Source organism: Notolepis coatsorum (assembly GCF_963971535.1).
Source record: "Notolepis coatsorum genome assembly, contig: SCAFFOLD_101, whole genome shotgun sequence".
NCBI lineage: Eukaryota > Metazoa > Chordata > Actinopteri > Aulopiformes > Paralepididae > Notolepis > Notolepis coatsorum.
In genome coordinates, this window is record NW_028174323.1 from 375,496 (window position 1) to 391,687 (window position 16,192).

Consider the following 16,192-nt stretch of genomic DNA (forward strand, 5'->3'; position numbering starts at 1 on the left):
GCCGTGCAAACTCTTTACCTAATATTTTGATTCCATCCTGACATTTTTCAGTAGGAAGGGCAGTCTATATGCATAACGAAATTTTTTATTTTATTTTTTTCAGAAAGGGCACTTTTTTTATGAGGCTCAAAAAGGCAGGTGCTCAAGCACCCCTTGGGCTCTATGTGTGCACGTGCCTGAACTACAGTTGATACAACTAGGCTCATTCCAGTGAGAAATAATAGATCCATGCCAGGATTTCCAGAAGATTTGACTTTAGCTGCACTCTGTACAACTATTCCAGTGACACGTTCGACGATCCACGCCAGTATTTCAAGAGGATCCGGATGTGTGGCGTGAGAGAGAGCGCGTGTGAAGAGGGTCATTTGCATGAGTCTCACGCTCGCCGCGTGAGAGTTGGCAGCTCTGAAAGGGGGATGTGTGTAAGATCTATTACAACGAGTCGACAAGGTTGTCATTGCCGCCTGATGGTAAATGGTAAATGGACTGCTTTTATAGAGCGCTTTTATCCAAATCGCTTTACAACTCACGCCTCACATTTTACCCATTTACACACACATTCCACACACATTGACGGCAAGGTGCCAACCTGCTCGTCGGCAGCAGTTAGGGGTCAAGTCGTGTCTTGCTCAAGGACACTTCAACACACTGCCGGGAGGAGTCGGAAATAATCGAACTGGGAACCGGTGAGGAAAAACTGTACACTGGAGGTGGTTGGGTGGGGGGGGGGGGGGGACTACATTGGAGGCAGGTGAGAGTATAAGAGACCGTTTTTTTTCTAGCTCTTTCTAGCTCTGGTTTAATTAACCTATATAGTATTACTTTAAGCATTCATTATTCTTCGCCTATTTTCCGTATGTTACTTTATGTTTCTAGTGTCCTATATTGTTTCTCGCATGCGCAGTAGTGCACCGCACGCACAGTACAGTACAGGCCCCGACGCACAGTCAGTGGTGCAGTCGTAATATGGGAACTGGTAACAAGCCACGTGTGCATGCGCACAGAACAGATTTTTTCTTCTTCTTGAAATAGAGAAGCTGAAAAAGGTAGCAGGATGTAGCCTTCAATATATAAAGAAATTATATTGTCAACAGATATGGTTGAAAAACAAACAATGTTTTAAATGTAATAGTAGTTACAATTTCTTTAATTAAATCAACTTAAACTAGAAAAGTAAATACAAACTAAATTAACAATGTAAGTTACATTGTTAATTTAGTTTGTATTTACTTTTAGTTTAAGTTAATTCAATTAAAGAAATTGTTTTACACACAAACACAAAAGCAAACTTAAAATAATCAGACAACTTGTGTTTACTTGACTCCTAGTCCACAGCAAGGGAGGTTTGGTGATGAACCTTGTGGTGCGCTCACACCCACTCGCGCGCGCAGTTATACACACACACACACACACGCACACACACACACACACAAGCGCATATACGCGAGTGCAATCTTTCTATCATACACGCTCTTCTTTCTCTCTATTTGTGTGAATGTGCGCGCGCGAGAGCAATTGGAAAGCTGGCGCGCAGCACGGCAGACGCTTGATTCATATAAGCAGGTAGACCCCCATCACGAATTCCGAGCCACATTAGTATTCACCTCCACTGCCGTCACACAGAATGAAGGGGGAGATGCATTCAGATAGCCAACACCCAGACACCTAGTCTACCTGCGCTTTTTGTTATGAAAAACGGTGGCCGCCGGCCGGGTACTTAGTCACAACGAATGGATGTGTGCGCGACTGCGCGTACACGCGAGTACACATCCGTGCGCGATCGCGCGTACTTAGTTCTGCCTCAGTGATCTAATAACACGGCGTGTAACCGCATGTGTGCACGGCTGCACCCCTGCGCACAGTCCTGGCCCCGGGCTGCGGCACTGCAGATTTACCCTATTTATGCCTTTATCAAGAGAGACCCGTCATTACAGAGTGAATTCAGAAAAAGAGTAACTTGCGGTGAGGACGTCGAGGGTTCCCGCGGCGAGCGTCCTCCTGGACGACACCACGGCCGTCTTGGGGTCCACGGTGAACTTGTCGTCCTCGTTGCCGCCGACGATGCTGTAGGTGATGTCGGCGTTGTCCCCGGCGTCGCGGTCGCACGCGAACACGCGGTACACGGGGTCGCCGCCGCGCCTGCTGCGGTGGCGCTCGGGCAGGCTGACGCGGTAGGTGGTCTCCGGGAAGACGGGCGGGTTGTCGTTCTCGTCCAGGACGTGAACTATGACCCACACGGTGGACTGGCGGGTGGTCACCGGGCCGTCCAGCACCGTCACCTGGGGGACGGACACACACACACACGCACACGCACACACACACACACACACACACACATAACATAGTTATCAAATACTACAGAGGTTCGGTACGCTTTTAGATTAGATTATATTAGATTCAAATTAGGGCTGTCAGTTTATCGTGTTAATTAGATGTAATTAATTACACAGCAAATTATCGCGTTATGAAAATTTACTCAAAATTAATTACAAAAAATTAAAATAAATTCTTTTAATATTTTTTTATCTCATTCATTCCATAAGAACGTAGAATACACTTTTTTTTAAATGGTCCATTTGCATGTTCCTGGTATCTGATTCTAGGGACATCTATGGATCTCAGGGAATGTATTCCCAGTGTCAGAAATACTGTGTCTGTTACTAGGCTTGAGTCAATTGTAATGAACCAAATGAGAATATCAATTACATTTTTTTTCATCTTTGACTGTGAATAACACCATGCTAAAATTTACCACACCTGAAAAATCTAAGCAAATGAATAAATGGAAGATGATTAAACAGAAGGTTTTGTAGATACAGTACTGAATGCTGCCATCCGGACACATGCCATTTGAAATATGATTATAGAATATAGAATATCAGGCCTAAAATGGTTATGCGATTAAAATGTGATTAATTAGATTAATTCATTCCAAATCCTGTAATTAATTAGATCCATTTTTTTAATCGCCTGACAGCACTAATTCAAATGTATTGTCATTATACAGCCCAAGTACAATACAACCAAAAGCAGTTTGACGTCCAACCAGAGTACAAATGTCAGCGCAACAGCAATATACAATGTACAGGTGATACACTGGGTATAAGGGATGCTCGATATTGGCTTTTTTACCGATACCGATATTCCGATATTGTCCAACTCTTAATTTCGATACCGATACCGATACCGATATCAACCGATACCGATATATGCAGGGTTTCCCCCCCAAAAAACTGAATAATTTCAGGTAATTAATCATTTCACTGGATGCATTCAAAAGGCTTTCTAAATGTAAGCATTATCTGTGCAAAATATGATAATTAAAAAAGTAAAAATTAACATTACATATCTCTTGTTGTTGAATTAAACCAACATGCATACTTTTGACAATAAATAAAATAAGAATTGGTTCTTACTTGCTTGCCTGGGTAAATAAAGGTTAAATAAAAAAAAAAAAAAAAAAAAAAAAATTCTATACCGATATTTTCCGATATCACATTTTACTGCCGATATCGGCCGATAATATCGGTCGGCCGATAATATCGGACATCCCTAGAATTAATTAGTACCACTGAGTGTGGTGCTAATCAAATGTATATGTACAGAGTTTTAGGAACATCTATGGATACAAAACGCAACTTCTTTTCCACAGAGCCTGTCTACAACAACACACACACACACACACACACACACACACACACACACACACACACACACACACACACACACACACACACACACAGTAGCTACTGTACATTTGCGTATAAAACCCTTTTAGGAACCGTTCAGTAATGTGAGGAGTCATACCAAAGTACATCACTTTCCCCTTGAGCATGTCATTATATTTACATTTAGTCACTTAGCTGACGCTTTTATCCAAAGAGACTTACAAGTTGTGTACGACAAGTCAGCAGGAAGGGTACCGTCTTTACGTGGTCCGCTGGTCCTGTGGTGGACAGCTGTCAATCACTGGACTCTGTGGATTTATTCCTGTGATGGACAGCTGTCAATCACTGGACTCTGTGTATTTTTTGTATTTTGTTTGTATTTATTAATTTATTTGTTAAAAAAAAAAAGTCAAAGAAAATACATAATAACCATATTGTGAAGGAGAAGTTAGAAGCCTAGAGGCTTATCGAGAACTTCCCGTTTTGTAAATCAAAACATACAAAAATATAGATATTATTAAAAAAAATACCAGTAATACATTCAAGAGATATGTGTTAACACAAACATACATACACACAGTACATACATGCATATACTGTATACTGCGTACATACTAATACATAACCACCCACCCACCTGCCTACAAACCTACCCCACCCACATAACCAAATGCATACCAACATGTATGACCTATTTATCTATCTACTACTTTTGGAAATTAGCATAACCAAATGCATACCTACATGTATGGCCTATTTATCTATCTACTACTTTTGAAAATTAGCATAACCAAATGCATACCTACATGTATGACCTATTTATCTATCTACTACTTTTGGAAATTAGCCTTTTTTTTGTAGTTTGCTTTAAAAATAAGCAGAGATGGAGATTTCCTCAGCATAGGATCAGCTGCATTCCAAAGATGGGACCATCTATACCTCACTGAGAACTGCCTAAGTGAAGCACCACAATAAGGTATATATGCAGGTCCCTGGACTGACGTGTGACAGATGAATGAACATCCAAATTAAAAGAAAAAAAACAATTAAAACCATTTGGTAGATTGTGATGATCATACATGCATTTGTACACACAAATATACATATCTGTAAAGAATTAACGGGAGCATGTCTATGTTCCCCGGGTCCTATGTTTCCCGCTTTGATTGATTGATTGAAAAAGTTAGACCACCAACCCTGATTCCAAACTCTAACCTTAACCAGTTCGAAAGAGGGCCTAAGCTTAACCAGTTCGAAACAAGGCGGACATTAATAATTAATAAAATAATAAACATTTATAAAATTTTCAATCTATTAATCAATCAAGCGGGGAACATAGGACCCGGGGGAACATAGGACCCGGGGGAACATGGGGATGATCCCGAATTAACCTCAGACACAGTCAGAATGTTTAGTTTCTTGAAAAGAGGAGCAGATGGTTCAAATCGATACCGGTTAATTGCTCCTTGGTATGGCAGGTGTGTGGGGCTTGATTGCATCCAATTCAGTGCAGCTGTGCCTAATGGTAGCTGAGCCTATTGAAGTTTGAATCTCGCAAGGGTTAGCTGCTTTCTCGTTTGTGTTTTTTATCGTCCAGCTCTCTAGTACTCTAGTGTAGTGCTGTTCTCTGTCCTGTTGAGCATTTAGCCTTTCATTGTAGCTGTTCTTGTTTTGTGCTACTGGCTTCATTATATTATATTTTCTTTATATATATATTTTTTATATTATATTTATTTTCTTATCTACAAATTGTCAGCCATTCCACCTGTAAAGGTTGCTTTTTGTTGTGTATTTCCCCCCTTCTCTGTCTGCTTAGCAGTTTTGTGGTCATCCTTTACAAATAACTTGGAGTCCCTATTATTTGGCGGCACGCTGGTGTAGTGGTTAACACTGTCTCCCTCTAGTGGCACGCTGGTGTAGTGGTTAACACTGTCTCCCTCTAGTGGAACGCTGGTGGTGTAGTGGTTAACACTGTCTCCCCCTAGTGGCACGCTGGTGTAGTGGTTAACACTGTCTCCCTCTAGTGGCACGCTGGTGGTGTAGTGGTTAACACTGTCTCCCCCTAGTGGCACGCTGGTGTAGTGGTTAACACTGTCGCCTCACAGCAACAATGTCCTGGGTTCGATTCTGGCTTGGGCACCAGGTTGCCGCGTTGCCAGTTACCCAGGTGGGGTATCTCCCAGCCAGGCCTTTCTCTGTGTGGAGTTTGCATTTCCTCCTCATGCTCGCAAGGGTGTCCCCTCCCGATAAGATAAACCCAATGGAAAAACATGCAGAACAGATCGCGAACGCTGTCGCGTCCCTGACGAAGACGGACAGGAGCACTTGGATTGGTACCCGGGCGCGGCCCACGCCGCAGCCCATGTCTGCTCCTGGGCAGTGACGCGGGAAGGGGGGGTGCTGCAGCCCCTGGCAGGGAGTTGTAACTGCAAGGTTGTTTTGGCTTTTATTCCATTGTAACATCCTACTCAATGTCACCGGTACTGCAGATTTACCCTACTCTTGGAATTAGGAAAAGTGCATTACCGGCCAGATCCTCATAGGGGCGCTTTCTCGATAATGCAGTGTTCCCTGTTATACAGACCGGTGTTTTAGGCATATAAACAAAGTAATTTAGAAGCTGTACCGGGCGCGTGTAGATTTTTACCAACCCACTTGCCAAGACGAAACGTCGCATGTTGCTGCATTAAGGTAAGACAATGGTTAATCTATTATTGGATGCCTTCATTTGAACACTTCATTTGCACTATATATTAAAAGAGTGGGTCTCGCCTCGCATAGCCTAGTGGGTGACGTGTGTATATTGACAAAAAAGGTAAAAAAATTCACGCTGCGCGGTCATTGCCTCCCCTTCAGCGCACCCGCCGCCTATGGCGTTATTATATCACTTATCTCCGCACCCCCAACTCTGACTGACTTCCCGCGTCCCTGCTCCTGGGTGCCCTTGGGGGGAAGGACGGAGGGAAGTGCAGAGAGACATTTAATCGGCGACTCAATGCATGTGTGTGTGTGTGTGTGTGTGTTCCTGTGTGTCGCCCATCTCGCATGTGTGTGTTAATAAAGACTTCTTCTTCTTCTTATCTGTTAGTGACCCAAACAGGTACAACTCTGGCAGCTAAGGCTAAGTGATATTGTTCATCAAACAGTGTTGAAGTTGAGTGCTACAGTCTTGAGTGTATAGTAGTATAGACATACACATATTAGCGTAGTAGGTAGTAATATAGGCACGGTAGATTCCTTATACTGTAGAAGCAAAGTGCACGATAGTAAAAGACAGTATGACGTTTAGTAATATTTTTTCACATTTATTTTCGGCTGCCCTGACTGTGGTGGGACGTTCGCTTTGATGTGTGCAATGGATGGTCAATGGACTGCATTTATATATAGCGTTTTTATCCAAAGCGCTTTACAACTTATGCCTCAAATGCACCCCATTCATTCAGACATTCACACACCGACGGCGGAGGCAACCAATGCAAGGTGCCGACCTGCTCATCGGGAGCAGTTAGGGGGTTAAGTGTCTCGCTCAAGGACACTTCCGACATGCTGCCGGGAGGAGCCAGAATCGAACTGGGAACCTTACGATTACCAGACGACCGCTCGACCTACCCGCCTGATGATTGTATACATGCAGACTAAAGTTCATGCACGTACCGGGACACAATCTATGCCAGTATAATCCTAACGCTGATTGCCCCGGGCAGAGCGGAGAGCCAGAGACAGACACTCTCCTGGCTGCCCCCTGCTGCCCGGACGACAGCGGCTCAGGAGGTATAGAGCGGTTGTCTGGTAGTAGTCGGAAGGTTCCCGGTTCGATTCCCCCCCCCCCGGGCAGCTTGTCGAAGTGTCCTTGAGCAAGAAACTTAACCCCTAAACTTGCTCCCGATGTGCAGGTCGGCACCTTGCATGGTCGCCTCCAGCCGTCGGTGTGTGAATGTGTGAGTGAGTGAATGGGTCAAACGTGAGGAACAAAAACTGTAATAGCGCCTTGGATAAAAGCTGCTATATAAATGCAGCATTTACCGGACGTTTTTCCGCGGTGGGTAGGCACCGTAGCCACGTGGAGCCAGACTCACGTGGGGAATCTCTTTGTGCTATCGATCCCCTGGAGGCAGAGGCAGAGGTCTGACCGGGGCGAGAGCCACAGCTGTCAGCCCGGACGCCCGCTGCTCACCAGACTGTTAAACAGGGAGAGGCAGCCCGGGAGGCCGGATGAAGGGTGGCAGGTACACACACACTGTTGCCGGGGGCTAGATAGTCAGTTCGTTGGGTTCGTATTCTGGAGGGTCCTCCTCGCATGGCGACGTCGAGTAGTGATGTGTTCGAGATGTGTTTTTTCGGTGAGCCTGGATCAGCAGTGATGTGTTCGAGATGTGTTTCGGTTTGATTGATTGATTGATTGATTGATTGATTGATTGATTGATTGAAAACTTTATTAAACAGATTGCCGAATGGGTACAATACAGTACGGCTCAATACACACAATTGTTAACTCAATCAGCGCCAGACCCGAGGATAGTCGGGTTATCTCGCCATGCGTTGAGCGCCAAGACCCCCGAAAACCAGAGTATAGACGGATTTTCATCATTATTTCTTTTATTCGATATTTTTATTAATTTCTCTCACACGGACATCGGGGTTACCATAGGGAACGACTCTGAGATCGCTAGAGTGCAATACCGGCCGCATCCTGATTGCAGTATCGCCCACCCTTCAAAAACCTTTTTTTCACACTTGGTGTTACGTTTAATTCACTCCCGGTGCAGTTTTCTTGGTCAGGCGAGTCTAGCGGTTCACTCGATGGCATTGAAACGCGTCCAATGCCCCCGATGCATGTGTTGTGGTTAGGGATGCTCGATATTGGCTTTTTTACCGATACCGATATTCCGATATTGTCCAACTCTTAATTTCCGATACCGATATCAACCGATATCAACCGATACCGATATATGCAGGGTTTCCCCGTCCAAAACACTGAATAATTTCAGGTAACTAATCATTTCACTGGATATATATATAACAAATATTGTTATTGTTTTTTATTTTTTTTAAACTGTAACTGAGGGGTACAATTCCCTGACTGTATTGATAAGTATGGTATCATTAAACCACTACCGCTTTATGTACTTTAATTACTGGCCATACAGTACACGATATATGAATATGATGAACACTTCCCACAATGAAATCGGTTCCAGTCAAAGGTATTAATCAAGTATTTAATGGAGCAAAAGGTACATAGGATACTTTACATTATTCTTTGAATGCACTTGTAAGGCAGAGGAGTATGCGTAGGCAAATCAATAACGAATGTCCATTCTCTGGTTACGCAGGAGGTAATTATACAACCTGAATCTTAGGGAATTATATCTATGGTGCACTGGTAATATAGCGGAAGATACTGGAAGGGGTTCCCCCTGGTTGTAAGCCAGCTGGGGTAGAAGATCTGTCGGTAGTAGAACGTCTGGTCAACGATGACTAAGGAGACTCCAGGTACAGGAGCCGGTGCAATAGCCTCTCGATCCACAGACGAATACAGCTGTTCTCCGTAGACTGTAGCTCCACAGTGAAGAAAGCTAGTCGGCCTCAGGCTCTCTGAGGCGCTGACTCGACTTGACTCCTCGCGGGGTAAATCCAACACGTGCAGGCGTCGGCGATTATCCGCTCCATAAATCACAGGACCAAAGCAAATATATTCCAGCCGCAAAGGGCTATGTAGTCGTCGGGTAGATTAATCCAGTGTACATGTCCATACGGTTCTCGTCTAGGTCTCCTTGGGTGAAAGCGCCATGTGGTCGGCCCAGCCTGGATAAGAACTCTAGCTAATACGAGAAAGCGTTGGAGATGCTGGTCACTGTAGAATTCTAACCGCACGATACACTATACACAAATAGACTATTAAAGACTTAATAGAAATATGTCGCACTCGACGGTATAGCGCCAAACTCTGACAATTCAGTTATTAATTCGCACGCGGTCTCGATGCTCTATTCTGAGGCCAAACAGGCCATACTTCACCGCACGTTGTATCGTGGGTGAGGCTTCAACTTATCGGTAACATGCTAAGGAAGGTAAGGGTACGGAGGTAAGGGGCTAAGGCGCTTCTACATTCACCTGCGCCGTATTTATACGCACGGTGCACAAACTAGTTCCACTCTCATTTCTGTCGCGTATCCCTGGGCAAGGTTGGGCATGTCCAGACACATCTTGACGGTGACTTTGAACCTGGCTCCGGAGGCCGGTCCCTGGCGCCGGTGGACCGCTGTCCAATAGGAGAATGAACTATTATGGTCTGAGCTAAAGGGATATTCCGTGTATATGTACAAGGAATATACAGGGGATATCAAACGATATACAAATACTATGCAATATATATCAATAAATAAATATATATATTCGGTTTAATCTGATCCTTTGTAACATAAACCGATACCGATATTTCCGATATCACATTTTACTGCCGATATCGGCCGATAATATCGGTCGGCCGATAATATCGGACATCCCTAGTTGTGGTGGATTATGTTGGTGACACGATGGACACCAATACTGGAAATCGCGATAAGACAATTGGAATATTCTTTTTGGGGTACCTCCTAGTGAAGGTAAGGACTATATGACATCAATCCTGCCTTGTTCCAACCATGATTTCACATTGATCGTTGCGACCATTGACGATCAAAGCATCTGTGTCTCTCTCTCTTTGTCTCTGTCTCTCTCTGATATCTCTCTGATATCTCTCTGATATCTCTCTGTATCTCTCTGATATCTCTCTTACTCACTCTCTCTCTCCTCTCTCTCTCTCTGTCTCTCTCTCTCTCTCTCTCTCTCTCTCTCTCTCTCTCTCTCTCTCTCTCTCTCTCTCTCTGTCTCTCTCTGTCTCTCTCTCTCTCTCTCTCTCTCTCTCTCTCTCTCTCTCTCTCTCTCTCTCTCTCTCTCTCTCTCTCTCTCCTCTCTCTCTCTCTCGACAAGCCAACGTCGGTAATGCAGATGCGAGGAGTGTGGAGCTGAATGAGTGAGTGAGTGAGTTGAGTGGTCCGGGGGTTATTTCACTCCGTTTGTAGAGAGGGGGCATAGGCCTCGCAGATTCAACAGAGCCCAAGGCCCCCGCAGGGGGGGGAGAGGGAGTGCCGGGGGGCGAAAGTAGAGTGTGTTATTCTCTGTTGCCTGCCTACATCTAATTTCATCTGCATGCAGACAGAGTGGTCTCTCGAGAAACAGACGCGTCGGCTTCCAGCAATTTCCAAATGTCTCTGGAGCCTCCGATGGCGGGGGAGATACTAGGCCGTCTCGGGGGAGACTGCATGCAAAGCAGCGCACGGCTGAAAGCGGTCCTCCTCACGGAGCTATCTAGTATATGCTCAGTTGCCGCGGCTTATCAAACACCGGACAGACCGACCGACCCCTCTCCTCCTCCGCCTCCGCCCCGCTCGCGTCTTGAGCGGAGGAGATAACTGTCGATGAATGATTACGGCTCCAAAATCGCAAACTTTGGAAGCCCCAAACTACGGCCATTCATCATAATTCACGGAGCCCCTTGAGGGCCTTCACGGGGCCGTCCTATACCGGCCGCTAGCTGTTTCACACTGGGTTGTGGTGGACGGCAGGGCCAGATAAACAACAGTGGAAGCTAGAAAGGTGTGCAAACCTTATAGTTAAAAGGTGTGCAAAGCTTAGCATTAGCATTAGCTTGATAGCGTTAACAAGACACACAGACAAACACACAGTGACCGACAGACAGCGCTCTCCAATTGTAGTTATTGGCAATGCTAACGATAGACGGTAATAGGAGGCATAGGGAGGGTGACAGGAAGCATAGGAAGCACATTAGGAAGCATAGGAAGGATGTTAGGAAGCATATGAAGCATGTTAGTGTAACAGGTACAACCTAGTACCTGCCACGAAACTTCGACCGCGCCTTGAGTGGGAGTCGAACCCCGGGCATCCGCACAGGGGGAAGCAACACAAACCGCTGCGCCAAGAGAAGAACTCCTCCCTAAGCGCTCAGTTTGGATGCCTCTGGGGAGTGAGTTTCACTTCCTGGTACCGCTACCGTGCCTCAGCCACTTCTCAACGTCGGAAGTTCTTCGTGACTGGGCTTCGCGGTACCATCCGTTACATTCACCCCCCCTGAACTCACACCACCCAAGGCATCCGGGTCACGGCACCACTGTAGCCGGTCCAACACTGAACCTGCCACTATTTTGACCATGCCTTGAGTGGGAGTCGAACCCCGGGCGTCCGCACGGGGGGAAGCAACACAAACCGCTGCGCCAAGAGAGGAACTCCTCCCTAAGCGCTCAGTTTGGATGCCTCTGGGGAGTGAGTTTCACTTCCTGGTACCGCTACCGTGCCTCAGCCACTTCTCAACGTCGGAAGTTCTTCGTGACTGGGCTTCGCGGTACCATCCGTTACATTAGGAAGCATAGGAAGGGTGATAGAAAGTATCAGAAGGCTGTTAGGAAGCATATGAAGCATGTTAGGAAGCATAGGAAGGATTTTAGGAAGCATAGGAAGGATGTTAGGAAGTATCGGAAAGCTGTTAGGAAGCATAGGAAGGCTGTTAGGAAGCAAATTGTAAACCGGTACGGTCTAGGCCGCCATATCTCGCAAGAGAGGATTCTTCAGAAATGCCGAAAACGTTGCACGATTCAGAAATAGGTAAACAATTTGATATTCGCAATTTCTAGTGCTTTGACATTTTCTCTATCTGTTTCCTTATTTTCAAAGGAACTTGTAAATGTGTTAATTATTGTTAACTTGTCCGGCTGTATACTTTCCCTCGCCGTCTAAAGAACTACAGTTGTGTCATAAGGGGAGGGGCTGAGTACTTTCAGTCTCAGGTGTGGAGACAGACGTGCAGAAATGACAGCTACCAAATCCATTTAGAGACAATGGACCCAATAGGCTACTTTGTTGGCGGTGTGAAAATATGCAGAGAAATATTAACCTCTTAAGCCCTAGAAAATCCGCCTAAAAATACATACCTAAGTAAATGGAAGATTGCTCCACTTCTACAGGGCCATTAGCATGGTCTTGGTATCTAGGGATATCTATGGATCTCAGGGAATGTATTCCCAGTGTCAGAAATATTTTGTCTGTTACTTTTATTTGACAAAAGCTCGTTCAGAACCTCCTTGAGATCACGTGTACAGAAAATATAAGCAAATGAATAAAGGGAAGATGATTAAACGGAAGGTTTTATTGATACAGTACTGCATTCTGCCAAACCCGGACACATGCAATTTGAAATATTATTATAGAATATCAGGCGTGCCACTTTACCACTTTAACATAACCTTTAAAGGTCAATGGATAGAGGATTGAATGCTCCCAGGCGCTGGAATACACAAACTCCATGTAGTAGGCTTACTTTTACTTTAGATACTTACTTACTCTAGTACATTCAATAGCAAATACCTCTCTACTTTTACTTAGGTAGAATTTGAATGGAGGACTTTTACTTTTACCAGAGTACTCATTTATCTGGGTATTTCTACGTTTACTTAAGTAAAGGAACTGTGTACTTCCTCCACCACTGTGCATAATCCCCCAAGGCTTACCGCCTGGTGGAGATAACCAGCTCAGGTATCTGCTGTACCTCAAGGTAGGGCTGAGCCCAAACGTTCGAACGTTCGAACCTTCGTTCATTACGTTGGCATTTGAATTCTAAATCAACATTTGAATTTTTTATTTTTTATAAAAAGAAAATATATAATCTTTCAATATTTTTTTCTATTCATTCTGTTTACACCAATGGGTTTTTTCTTCACAGTTGCAGATAAAGATTAGGCTACACTAATATTATAGTATTAAAAGAAACTGATGAGTTATATTCATTAGAAAGTTGATTTAATTGATTTAGTTGGGCTGGGGCTTCTCCCTGGGCTGGGTCTGGGGCTGGAAAGTTGATTTAATAAAAGAAAAAATACTATTTTAATCAGATTAATCACTTTATTCAAATAGAGGATTTAGTTTGAGGATATAAATATTTTAGTTTTTTAATTTAAATTATTTTTTTACATTTTTTAATTTTTAATTTTTTAATTAAAAACTAAGGTTCTAACGTCCGTTCGAAAAACCCTGACGAAGTTCGAATCCCAAAAACAGGCTTCGGGGAAACAGCCTTACCTCAAGGAAGTGCTCCGCCTGCTGCTCCCGGTCCAGCTTCCTGGCAGTGGTGGTGATCAGCCCTAAAGAGTGAGTACACACACAGATACATTATGAACAACAAAACACACCGTTAGTTCAGACCTCACATTGTCTTTGGCTAACATCGATATGTGACGGAGCTCTTTGGCTGAGGCACGTTCCAAGAAAATGTCATTATAACACTTATGCGCTCGTAAGATGGCAATTCCCACTGCATCACTCCACCTTGCTTGCATTCTGTTGACACGTGTACACGATATAAAGGAACTCGTAACCCGGCCACTCGTTTAGTCAGCTCTGTATTTTTCCATCCTACGTCAGAAAAACCATAAATAAAACATTACGGTATTAAAAAATGGTTAATAAAACGGTTATTGTACAATACACCCAAGGTTGTGCTATACGGTGATTTTGTCGCGGCTGTGCTGATCTAAGGCCGGTTACACACAGCCAGTATGAACGGTCCATGAGGTTACCATGAGGTTAACAAGAGGTTAACATAAGTTAACGTACTGTATGGTTAATATGAAGTTAACATGAGGTTAACATGAGGTTAACATAATGGTTAACATAAGGTTAACATATCTTAACTGGCACCGACCCGGCCCCGGGACCTCTTGAGGACGATTTGCCCACCGGCGCAAGGCGCCACATATATACAATATATAGAGAATTAAAATAAAGCCCTATTTGTTGCCTGTAGATTGCCCTTTTAGGTGACAAAATCCATTCAGCGGTTCTCGAGTTACATGCCGATATGTGAGGCGTGCGCCAAAGTACACAGCAGAGCTTTTCTTTTTTTTATTACCACCCCCGACTCTCGGGGCTCTAGTTCCGTCAATCATTTAACAATCTCTAAATGGGGGCGGCTACGTGGCGCAGTGGGCAAGGCGCTCACCACTAACGCAGGATATGCTGGGTTCGAGCCCAGCTCTCTGCGTTGCTTCCGGCTTGGCTGGGAATTGGCAGTGTTAGGGGGTGGGAAAGCCGGTGGGTGGGGATCGGACGCTGTGGACAGCGACTCCTACAGGTCGGTTGGTGCGCCTGTACAGCAGAAGCAGGAAGTGAGCCTCCCACGCGTTACTCCTCGCCACTGAGAGATCGCGCTGTGCAGGTGTGCTCGTGTACCGGAGGGGACACGTGATGCAAGGCTTGGTCCACATTGCAGCCGACCAGTGGGAGGCATGGTCTAACAACGTTCGAGACAGCGGAGGGTAGAATTGGATAAAGAAATTGGGATGGGAGAAAAAACTGAAAATGGGGAGAAAAAGTAGATCAAAAATGTATTGGACAGGGTTGTAGGCAATGAGTGTGGCTTGGGATCTAGGTGAGGAGTCACGAGCGAAAATAGGAAGAGGTTTACCAAAACCGCTCCTAATCACTCATTTCTGAACGGAATTTTATGAAATTTGGATATTTTGAATTTTTTTGGGAAATACTATATTTGGATATTGCAACTACTACAGAAAAACGTGAGTAACACGTTTTTCTACAACTCAAGTTCAGACCTATGTTACTCTATTTCATTAGCACTGTCTAAAAGTGATCCTTCTTTTTTGTATCAGAAACTTCAGAATGTTATCTTTCAAAAGAGACCAGGCTTATGCATGTGCTATAAGTATAAAGTATAAAGATACGCTTAAAAAAATAAGTATGCAGTCCTCAAGTTCAAGTTTAAAAATTGACACTTTTATGGGCGCTTTTCGAGGTTAACAGGCCACCAGGGTGTTCAGATACAGGCCAGCAGGTGGCTCAGATACAGGCCAGCAGGTGGCTCAGATACAGGCCAGCAGGTGGCTCAGATACAGGCCAGCAGGTGGCTCAGATACAGGCCAGCAGGTGGCTCAGATACAGGCCAGCAGGTGGCTCAGATACAGGCCAGCAGGTGGCTCAGATACAGGCCAGCAGGTGGCTCAGATACAGGCCACCAGGGGGTTCAGATACAGGCCTCCAGGTGGTTCAGATACAGGCCACCAGGTGGTTCAGATACAGGCCAGCAGGTGGTTCAGATACAGGCCACCAGGGGGTTCAGATACAGGCCAGCAGGTGGCTCAGATACAGGCCAGCAGGTGGCTCAGATACAGGCCAGCAGGTGGTTCAGATACAGGCCACCAGGTGGTTCAGATACAGGCCACCAGGGGGTTCAGATACAGGCCACCAGGTGGTTCAGATACAGGCCAGCAGGTGGCTCAGATACAGGCTACCAGGTGGTTCAGATACAGGCCACCAGGGGGTTCAGATACAGGCCACCAGGGGGTTCAGATACAGGCCAGCAGGGGGTTCAGATACAGGCCACCAGGGGGTTCAGATACAGGCCACCAGGGGGTTCAGATACAGGCCACCAGGTGGTTCAGATACAGGCCAGCAGGTGG

The 16,192-nt window shown here is 45.1% G+C and overlaps 1 protein-coding gene across 1 annotated transcript in view; it reads right to left on the minus strand.

The window, feature by feature from the left end:
* Window positions 1–16,192, minus strand: part of LOC311247581 (protocadherin Fat 3-like) — a gene marked incomplete at both ends in the record, with an annotated part of 404,408 nt that overhangs the window by 255,298 nt on the left and 132,918 nt on the right. Inside the window, 2 exon segments of the mRNA XM_084338612.1 lie at window positions 1,962–2,279; window positions 13,800–13,861. Of these exon segments, the coding sequence (XP_084194738.1) occupies window positions 1,962–2,279; window positions 13,800–13,861 (380 nt within the window).